Source organism: Homarus americanus, unplaced genomic scaffold, assembly GCF_018991925.1.
Source record: "Homarus americanus isolate GMGI-L3 unplaced genomic scaffold, GMGI_Hamer_2.0 scaffold4060, whole genome shotgun sequence".
In the NCBI taxonomy this organism is placed as follows: Eukaryota; Metazoa; Arthropoda; class Malacostraca; order Decapoda; family Nephropidae; genus Homarus; species Homarus americanus.
The window spans coordinates 669,540-681,925 of record NW_024746161.1 but is presented as its reverse complement, the minus strand read 5'-3'; the positions used below and the strand labels follow the sequence as shown (position 1 = coordinate 681,925).

Below are 12,386 nucleotides of genomic sequence, written 5' to 3'. Positions count from 1 at the left end.
ATCACCTACCACCCCTGCATCACCTACCACCCCCTGCATCACCTACCACTCCCCTGCATCACCCACCACCCACCTGCATCACCTACCCACTCCCCTGCATCACCTACCACCCCTGCATCACCTACCACCCCCTGCATCACCCACCACTCCCCTGCATCACCTACCACCCCTGCATCACCTACCTCAACCCCCATCACCCACCACTCCCCTGCATCACCTACCACTCTGCATCACCTACCACTCTGCATCACCTACCATTTCCTGCATCACCTACCATTCCCTGCATCACCTACCACCCCTGCATCCCCTACCACCCCTGCACCTACCACCCCTGCATCACCTACCATTTCTGCATCACCTACCACTCTGCATCACCTACCACCCTGCATCACCTACCACCCCTGCATCACCTACCATTTCCTGCATCACCTACCACCCCCTGCATCACCTACCACCCCCTGCATCACCTACCATTTCCTGCATCACCTACCACCCCTGCATCACCTGCCTCACCCCCATCACCTACCACCCCTGCATCACCTACCATTTCCTGCATCTCCTACCACTCCCTGCATCACCTACCACCCCCTGCATCACCTACCATTTCCTGCATCACCTACCACCCCTGCATCACCTACCACCCCCTGCATCACCTACCACCCTGCATCACCTACCACTCCCTCATCTCACCACTCCCCTGCATCACATACCACCCCTGCATCACCTACCATTTCTGCATCACTACCACCCCCTGCATCACCTACCACCCCCTGCATCACCTACCACCCCTGCATCACCTACCACCCCTGCATCACCTCACCACCCCTGCATCACCTACCACCCCTGCATCACCTACCACCCCCTGCATCACCTACCACTCCCTGCATCACCTACCACCCCTGCATCACCTACCACCCCTGCATCACCTACCACCCCTTGCATCACTGACACTCCCTGCATCACCTACCACTCCCTGCATCACCTACCACCCTCTGCATCACCTACCACCCCTGCATCACCTACCACTCCCTGCTCATCACCTACCACCCCTGCATCACCTACCACTCCCCTGCATCACCTACCCACCTCCTAATCACCCACCACCCCTGCATCACCTACACTCCCCTGCATCACCTACCACCCCCATCACCTACCACCCCTGCATCACCTACACTCTGCATCACCTACCACCCCCTGCATCACCCACCACTCCCCTGCATCACCTACCATCCCTGCATCACCTACCATCCCTGCATCACCTACCACCCCTGCATCCCCACCACCCCTGCATCACCTACCACCCCTGCATCACCCACCACTTCCCTGCATCACCTACCACTCTGCATCACCTACCACCCCTGCATCACCTACCACCCCTGCATCACCTACCATTCCCCTGCATCACCTACCACCCCTGCATCACCCACACCCCGCATCACCTACCATTCCCTGCATCACCTACCACCCCTGCATCACCTACCACCCCTGCATCACCTACCACCCCCTGCATCACCTACCATTTCCTGCATCTCCTACCACTCCCTGCATCACCCACACCCCCTGCATCACCTACCATTTCCCTGCATCACCTACCACCCCTGCATCACCTACCACCCCCTGCATCACCTACCACCCCTGCATCACCTACCACTCCCCTGCATCACCTACCACTCCCTGCATCACATACCACCCCTGCATCACCTACCATTCCCTGCATCACCTACCACCCCCTGCATCACCCACCACCCCTGCATCACCCACACCCCTGCATCACCTACCACCCCTGCATCACCCACCACCCCTGCATCACCTACCACCCCTGCACCCCACGCCCCCTGCATCACCTACCACTCCCCTGCATCACCTACCACCCCCTGCATCACCTACCACCCCCTGCATCACCTACCACCCCTTGCATCACCCGCACCCTCGCATCACCTACCACTCCCCTGCATCACCTACCACACCCTGCATCACCTACCACCCCCTGCATCACCTATCACCCCTGCATCACCTACCACTCCCTGCATCACCCACCACCCCTGCATCATCACACCCCTGCATCACCTACCACCCCTGCATCACCTCACCACCCCTGCATCACCTACCACCCCTGCATCACCTACCACTCCCCTGCATCACCTACCACCCCCTGCATCACCTACCACCCCTGCATCACCTACCACCCCCTGCATCACCTACCACCCCTGCATCACCTACCACTCCCCTGCATCACCTACCACTCCTGCATCACCTACCACCCCCATCACCTACCACCCCTGCATCACACCTACCACCCCCTGATCACCTCCACCCCCCCTGCACTGGACACTCCCTTGCATCACCTACCACCCCTCATCACCTACCACCCCTCTGCATCACCCCACCACCCCTGCATCACCTACCACCCCTGCATCACCTACCACCCCTGCATCACCGATCACCCCTGCACCTACCACCCCTGCATCACCTACCACCCCTGCATCACCTACCACCCCCTGCATCACCTACCACCCCTGCATCACCCACCCCTGCATCACCTACCACTCCCTGCATCACCTACCACTCCTGCATCACCTACCACCCCTGCATCACCTACCACCCCCTGCATCACCTACCACCCCTGCATCACCTACCACTCCCTGCATCACCTACCACCATCCCCTGCATCACCTAACACTCCCTGCATCACCTACCACTCCCCTGCATCACCCACCCCTGCATCACCTCCTCACCCCTGCATCACCTACCACTCCCCTGCATCACCTACCTCCCTGCATCACCTACCCACTCCCGCATCACCTACCACTCCCCTGCATCTCTCTACCCCTGCATCCACACACCCCCTGCATCACCCTACCACTCCCCTGCACCTCACCCTCTGCATCACCTACCACCCCCATCACCTACCACCCCCTGCATCACGACCTACCCTGCATCACCTACACTCCTGCATCACCTACCCACCTCATCACCTACCCCCTGCATCACCCCTACCCCCTGCATCACCTACCACCTCATCACCTCCACCCCCACCACCTGCTCCACCCTGCACAGCCTCTACCCATCATCACCTGCACCCTACACCTCTGTCATACCCCATCCTCACCCCCTGCCTGCCATCACCTGCCCCAAATCACCTACAAATCACCTACCATCAATCACCTGCCATCCTCTGCATCACCAACCTAGCAATAACCCCTCTATCATCACCTACCACCCCTGCATCACCCTACACACTCCCTCACCACCTAACCCTCCATCATACACCCTGCACCACACCACCCCTGCATCATCACCTTCCTGCATCACCCACACTCACTCCTGCTCCCCTAATCACCTGTACACCCATCATAACTCCTCCATCATCCTCTGCCCTATCACCTACCATCATAACCTGCCCCATCAACCCTACCTGCCTAACTTCTGCCCCCTGCCTACCACCCCTGCATCACCTACACACCCTGCATCACACTCCTTCACACCCACTCCCTCATCACCTACCTCTGCATCACCCACCACCCCTGCATCACCTACCACCCCTGCATCACCTCCACCTGCACCACCACCACCCCCTGCATCACCTACCTGCATCACCCACCACTCCCATCACCTACCCCTCATCACCTACCACCCCCTCTCACCCACCTGCACCTACCACCTGTCACACCCACTCCCTCGACTCACCCCCTGCATCTGCCCCCCACCATCACCTACCACTCCCTGCATCACTACCCCTTGCATCACCTCTTCCTTTCGTCCCCTACTACAATGCTTCATTCTCCCTCCTGCGGTGTTGGTAAGTGTTACTTTTTGAGTAAGTAATTACCTGTTCATGTATATGGGCTGAGAATGTTTAATGTTTTCCTGTATTATTCTAGGTGAAGGTAAGTGGTAATTAGGGATAATTCGGCAGAACCCCATATGTGTCAGGTTATCAAGGGTTTACTGTACTCCAATGGCCAACATACACCGTATAGTGTAGCTACATTACATATATCATGATGAATTGTATAATTATGTAGTTTATAAACATGATTATCCAGTTGTAAACCTGTATGCCAATTTTACTGAATATTCATTATTATTATTATTATTATTATTATTACTATACAGTATTATCATTTTGAGTTATACAGTATACAGTAATCAATTTCGAGATGTTTAGCTTTCTTAGAAACGTATCTATCACTGAAGTCTAGGGTTAACTGTATCAGATGTGATGTTATATTTAAAGTGAGTATGTCATGTGCATTACAAATTAATTTCTCTTTGTAGGAATTTCCTGGTACAAAGCGATGTTCTTGATAATCAATGCAGCCCTGGGAGCAGGGCTCTTAACGACTTTTCATGAATCTGGAGGGATTGTCTCCGGTAATCTTGTTCATGCTGTAAGTATTATGTTAATAATTGTTTATAATACTTTATATACATTGCAAGTCAGACTCTAGGTCCTTCATATGATTACAATTTTATCTTGTATTCATATACAGTACTGTACCTGTACAGTATACAGTTTGGAATCAAGCACCTCAGTATTGTATCGTATACCCACCAAGTCTAGGGGGTTAGATTTCCAGCCACAAGGACCCAGTTTAAGTGACTGGGATCTAAAAGTCAGATGAATAACAGAAATTATGTTATTTTTCACATTGACACTAGATTCCAGAGTGTACAGTACTGTACTGTACAGTGTACACTTGAGTTTTCATTGCCGAGCATTAATATATGTTCTGATTAGTGATACAAAATATATATATATATATATATATATATATATATATATATATATATATATATATATATATATATATATATATATATATATATATATATATATATATATATATATATATATATATATATATATATATATATATATATATATATATATATATATATATATATATATATATATATATATATAATATATATATACAGTGAGTTCTTATAGCGTGTTTGACAACATGTAATTTACTTTCTATTGATTCCTAGATGAGCGATATTTGTAAAAGCCTTGATTCATTTTAACTCTAGCGATTCCACTTTCGAGCAGTTGTTGTGGCTTCAGTTCACGTTTAGTATACATATTCGAATTGAGTTTTGTGTTTTGTTTTGTAGAACTTTAATTGCAGGAAATAATGTATGTAATATTTGTGTATACAGTATCTATATATTATAAAAGTAAATTGTAAAATTTTACATAAAAGAAATCATTCACGGCGTTTCCCCGCTCTCTCATCACACAGTGTTTACAGTTCACGTTAAAATATCTACATATTCTGTTCAGGTTTTGTATGTTTTTTGTTTGTGAAGAATTGCAGAAATATTTGTAATATTTATGTATACAGTAAAACCACTCACAAGGTCCTACAGTACCACTAATTATTTTATACCAAACTTAGTTTGGTAAGCTGGATTAAAATGAAGATTACGGTATATTAAAATAATAAAAATATATTATAAACCAGTCTAACATACATGTCTAAGCTTCTGACTGTATTATCAGCCCCCCACCCCCATTTTGCCAGTGACAAGAAAGGAAAGTGACCTTGACTGTGACATACAAAAGCTAATTTTTAGCCCGTCCTTGTGGAGGTGGTCAATAATACATCTAATAACCTTTTGCAGTCATACTTATCTCTTATAAATAATTATTTAAAATTTATTTTTTGCAAAATATTCAGTAAATATTTCCATTAATTCTTGAAACTGATAATTTGGGATATAAATAGACAGAAATCACGCGTCATGGATTGGAGTTTGGTGCATACGGTACCATAAATGTAGCCTCCTTTTACAGCGAAACAAATATACTCATTCAAGAAAATCACTTGCAGTATATTTAATATATTACAGTATATATATAACAATAAATAAACAAATAAATTCAAATTCCCTTATCATCCTGTGTCATATACAGAAATACTTGAGTCCTGAGCAGTGCACAAAAGCGGACATCCGTTGGATGAAAGGCAGACATCTACTGGGGACTCAAGCGTTTTATCATGTTTTGTGCATTTCCTGGCATAATATGAATAATATAGGTAATATATATATATATAACAACATATATATATATATATATATATATATATATATATATATATATATATATATATATATATATATATATATATATATATATATATATATTATTGTGTGTGTAAATTGTAAACTTCCCAAATAAAGAGAAAAAACTAAGTAAATAGCGTTTAAAGTGTTAAAGTCTTACTTGTATACAGTGTTGGCAAGCTTGGCTCTGTGTTTACACGGTTCCATTCGACATCATATTCCAATTGATTTATGTGTTTTTGTTTGTGAAGAAATACCTGTACAGTATATGTAAATTGTAAAATTCTAAATAAGAAAAAAAACAAATAAGTAGGCGTTTAAAGTGTACTGTACATTGTGGCTTGATGTGGGGTTATGCAGTGTTACAGTTCACGTTCGACATCACATGTTCAATTGATTTATATGTTTTGTTTTTATGAAGAATTGCAGAAATAATTTATGTAATATTTATGTGTCAGTATCTATAATACAGTATATGTAAATAAAATTTTAAATAAAGAAAAACAAAAATACATAGCGTTTTGAACCCGCGCTCATTTTATCCACACTTTATTTGGGCTGCGTGGAAACTTAAGTGTCCTCAGTAAATTCTGATTACTGTTTCTCCAATTTTGGCTATAGAAGAAGAATATCTCTGAGGAAGCACTCTGGTGATCGCATTTCCGGTGGTATTCGTAAAAAACTATAACACTTGAAGAAAAAACTTATTTTTCATGACTCCTCAGCCTCAACATCGCACATATCCCCCAGCTAGAGTTATATTCATATTTTTTCAAGGTAAAGTGTGTTTTACTGTATGATTTCGACTGTTGAATGAATGTAACATTTATTTGAACTGTGCTATCCTTTGTGATAGGCCTAACTTCGAAATTTTTTAGATTTGGAGTAATCTGCACTAACTATTTTCTCCATAAGCCCTGTTATTTCTATTACGTGATTTCCTGTACATTCATTTTTTACAAACATACACTATCGCTATAGCAGAACTACCAGTAACAGTTTGTACATAGCGGTCAATTGAACCCAGAGGGTCCATGGTAAAATCATTATGAACAACAGAACATAATGGGATTAATTCCAATAGAAACCGGCCGACCCCAAACTCCACTTTTGAAGGCACATACCTATGTTGTAGTAAAATAACATCTTAATTTTATGATGGTACATGCTCACAATTAATACTTAAGAGAAATAAATACAGTCGCAAGTTAATGTCCATTCAAATGGACTCAACTCCCTCCCCTCTCACACTACAGCCGTAACAGATGGTCGGTCGGTCCCCCTCCCCCACCCCCCACCAACCGTCCCAAGGAGATGTGTGGGATAACCTCAAACTAAGTTAGGAAAATATAATTGACATATTGCTGGATTCCTTGTAAGACCAGGAATATTTTGAATATAAATGTCATATATTTTGGACAAAAGATAACATAATTTACCCTAGAAAAATTTTTATCTAAAAATTGTAAGTTTAAAGCAAAATATATGATGTTTATATTTAAAATGATCAAAATTATAAAAATTCCAGCAATGAAAATTATATTCTGACCGGTAATTTGTATGAATTTTATGGGCTAAAACAAATATCTTCAGTTAATAAAAAAATAATAATTCTTCACACGGTAACAGATGGTAGGTTGGTCCTCCTCCCCCACCCCCCACCAACCGTCCCAAGGAGATGTGGGGATAACCACTAAATTTTAATAAATAATACCTCAAACTAAAGTTAGGATAATATAATTGACATTGCTGGATTCCTTGTAAGACCAGAATATTTTGAATATAAATGTCATATATTTTTGGAAAAAGATACCATAGTTACCTAGAAAATTTTTTATCTAAAATTGTAAGTTTAAAGCAAAATATATGATGTTTATATTCAAAATGATCACCAAATTATAAGAATTCCAGCAATGTAAATTATATTCTGGCCTAAAATTTGTATGAATTTTATGAGCTAAAACAGGCAGTCAGGCAGGGTGGCGGGTGCAAATCAAATAATTCGGACCTCACGTAAAAATTATGCAGTAAGTAGTTAAGTGAGGTAAAACTGTGTGTATATATATATATATATATATATATATATATATATATATATATATATATATATATATATATATATATATATATATATATATATATATATATATATATATATATATATATATATATATATATATATATATATATATATATATATATATATATATATTTATATATATATATAATTTTGGGTGTGTGTGTCTTGTTGAGTTATCACTGGCGCCATGCCAGCGTCTCCGGACGTAAGCGGCGCGTAAGGTTGCGCAGTGTGTGTCTTTGTTGAGTTATCACTGACGCCAGGCGACGCTCCTCGGACTGTGATTGGCTATGCAGCCCTACACACCCCCCTGCTGCTAGCTGTAATTGGCTTAAAAGTATTATGGACGGATTACCCCGGGAGGGAGGAGGAGGAGAGACGACGCTTGACCTAGCCGCGGTAGTGCTTCATCCTCAAGGTCATCCAAGAACGCAAGATCCATTGTTCCGTGAAATACTCACCGACCACCACCGCTTCCCCAGAGAGAGACCTTCTCACCTGACCCAGCGGCACTAAACCAAAGAAGACACGACGTCTATTGCTACACGAGGTGAAGTACCAAATTGTTCAAGATTTGGAGAAAAGCAAGACGCTAAGTTGATCTCAAGTACCAAAGATGGGAGCAAATAACGTAATCTACGATTCGCATAATCAAGAAGGATGCAGCCAAGATCAAAGACCACATGAAAATCACAAAGTCTGCAGGCGTTTCATCTATCAGGCATTGCCAGAACAGGGTGCCGGGCAAAAGTGGAAACTTTTGCTGGTGAGTTATTTGCGCGCCAGGCGCGACGCAACATGGCGGTGGACACGCCAGTGCAGGAGCACGCACGTGAGCTATACGCGAGCAGTGACACGAACTGGGGAATTGCAGAGCCCAAACCCTTCAATGCTTCCTCTGGTTGGCTGCATAGGTTTAAGAAGAGGAACAAGGTCAGCAACATCAACATTGGTGGTGAGGAAGCGAGGCTGACCAGGCGGGCGGCGAGATTTTCCTCCGTTTTACGTGAGATTATGGAGGAAGGACAGTACAGTGACGACCAGGTTTAACATGGACGAATCTGGTCTTTCTGGAAGTTACCTTCCAAGACCTTCGCTGTCCAGTCTGGCGGTAGCAAGGTAAGGGGTCGTGGAAGATGCAGAAGGAACGATCACCGCCCTGTTTACCACCAGCCTCCGTACCTGTAAACTAAAGTTATCGGTGATTCACAAAGCCCGCAAGCCAGACGACGACAAGAATATGGACATGAACAAGCTTAATGTCCACTGGCTAACCGCAAGACGTGAAGGCGTGATGTCCTTCTGTCCCTCTTCTGGTTTGACAACTGTTTGTTCCTGACGCGGCAGAAATTTAAGTAGCAACAGTGAATGTTTCATTCAATATTTTGTTGCTCCTGACAACGACCAGGACACTCGCCTACTGGCGGATCGTCACCCCAACGTAAAAAGTGGTCTTCCTTCCTCCCAACACTACGTTAATCCAGCCTATGGACCCAGGAGAGTTGATCTGTGGTACGAAAGCTGGGCGTGACTTGCAAAGAAAGTTCAAGCTCCTGAACGACTCCTCTACCAACACCAAGGATGAGTTATGGTTAAGTGACAACTTACAGCGAGTAAAACAGATGAGGACAAGGAACAAGAGGCGGCGACACTCAAGAACTTCGTCAAACAATTTTGGAAGAAGTTTAACGTTAAAAACAAGCTGTAGACTTCTTGGTGGAGGCATGGGATCTGCTGACTATTGCTACGATTCGTCACGCATGGAGATGTGTTGCATGGCATACCAGGTGAGAGGAGGAGGAACCTGTGACTGGTCAGGTTCAGACTGTTGCAGTAGCAGTGACTCGCATAGAGATGCTGCGCCAGTATTACAGCTGAAGGCTTTCTCCGAGACCACCAACGAAGACACATTTCTATGGAGGTGGGGATCAGAGATCCTGAAGTGACTGCCGATTTAGATGTTGGAAGAAGAACCCAACAGTGAAGAGAGGAGGAAGAAGGTGCCATTCTCCCAAGAACCTAGTTTAAGTCATAGTGATATTAAGTGTCTCAGAGTTTACAGAAAATTAAGTCCATCGCTTCCTGCATAATGACGATGAACGCTAAGGACGCCTTTCCATACCCGACTGGTGCAGGCTATGGAGCCGCACATCAAGGTGTATCACACAACATCAACACCAGCCGTCAGAAAAGCATAACCGAAGTTCTTCGCCTTCGCAAACTCCACCACAGCCAGTCCAAGCCAGTGATAGTGAGAGTGAAATATTTTGAGGATTTGTCAGGAAGCCATGACAACTGTAAGTGACAGTGATATTGATTCACCTAGTAATGGTGATTCACCTGAGGGGCAGTAATCTGCCCTCTGCTCCGAACCAGCCCATCCCCGTATGCCTAATCTATCTCTTTCTACTACCGTAAGTGTTCCGCAAAAAATTTTCGTTTTTAACCTATTCTTTATTTTTCCTATGTTAACCTTTATCTTCCTAACCTAACCTCTTCTATATTACTTGTTTTCATGCCACCATAAAGTTAAGATAGAATTTTTACTACAACATAGTTATTTGTCGTCAAAGTGGAGCTTGGGGGTCGGGCTGGGTTCATGGAATTAACCTATAAGTTCTGTTGTTCACTTAACGCGACCCTCTGGGTTCAATTGACCACGTTAAGGATGTACAACTGTATATATATATATATATATATATATATATATATATATATATATATATATATATATATATATATATATATATATATATATATATATATATATATATATATATATATATATATATATATATATATATATATATATATATATATATATATATATATATATATATATATATATATATATATATATATATATATATATATAATATTAGTAGTTCTCTCGGTTAACGAACTCAACTGCTCTAGAAGGTCGCTTCGTTAACTCTAAACGTTCGTTAACCTAAAACCATTGTTTCAATGGGTTTGGGTACTGGTTCCAGCTCACCTAAATTTCTAAATTCAATAAAATGGTAGAAAAGTTCACTTTACTTTGAGGTGTGTATGTAGAAGGCTCCTGGATGATGATGATGATGATGGGATTTAGGAATGGGGGTGGAGGAGAAGGAAGAAGAGAAGGCATTGGGGGTGGAAGAGAAGTCACCCCATGGTGCCATTTCACCCATAAAAATTTTAGCTCTGGTTAATTCAAGATTATTTTCTTTAAATCAATGCTGCACTGCATTATATATTGTCAATATATAAAAATATATTTCAAAAATGACCAATAATTGCTTGGAAACACAGAAAAAAGCATTTAGTTGAAGAGAGTCTCACAAGATGTTACCTAGGAAAAACAGAGAGAGACTGACGCCTGTTTGCTGTGTTAAGAGGCTGGATGCCGCCAAGATTAAACTAGCTACTTAATTATTCAATAATTGTTAAAAATGACTAAAAATTGAATATTAAACTTTTAAAATTATTGAATAGTATAAACTTCTTGATATTTACAAAATAGTAAGGAATTTAAGCCCTAGAACCGATTAATGTATTGGCGACTGATACTAAAGCTGGTTGCCCGGTCAGTGCAAGCGAAAACATGTTGAGGTCGGTCATAAGAAGTTCAAGGTTTAATTTTTTTTCGTTACCTAATTGAAGATCCTAATGGAAGGCAGTTCGTAACGAAAATTAACCGAGGTGTTAAATCTAGGGTCACTGTATATATATATATACAGTTGTACCTCACTTAACGCGGTCAATTGAACCCAGAGGGTCCTGTTCTATTGGAATTAATCCCATATGTTCTGTTGTTCACTTAACGCGATTTCACTTAGCGAACCCTCTGGGTTCTATTGGATCACAGTGGGGTACAACTGTATAGTATATATATATATATATATATATATATATATATATATATATATATATATATATATATATATATATATATATATATATATATATATATTATACATCACTAACGTGGTCAATTGAACCCAGAGGGTCTATGTAACAACAGAACTTATGATTAATTCCACAGAACTCCAGCCCTACTCTAAACTCCACTTTTTGACCAACACATAACTATGTTGTAGTAAAAATTTATCTTAACTTTATGATGGTATGAAAAAACAAGTAATATAGAAGAGGTTAGGTTAGGAAAGATAAAGGTTAACATAGGAAAATAAAGAATAGGTTAAAAAACGAAAAATTTTGTGGAACACTTACGGTAGTAGAAGAGATG

General features: G+C 42.4%; 1 protein-coding gene across 1 annotated transcript in view; it reads left to right on the top strand.

Moving 5' to 3' along the window:
• Positions 1 to 12,386, top strand: part of LOC121878952 (putative sodium-coupled neutral amino acid transporter 7) — a 77,693-nt gene that overhangs the window by 11,725 nt on the left and 53,582 nt on the right. Inside the window, exon 2 of the mRNA XM_042385404.1 lies at positions 4,279 to 4,391. Coding sequence (XP_042241338.1) covers positions 4,279 to 4,391 — 113 coding nt within the window. The remainder of the gene's footprint in view (positions 1 to 4,278; positions 4,392 to 12,386) is intronic.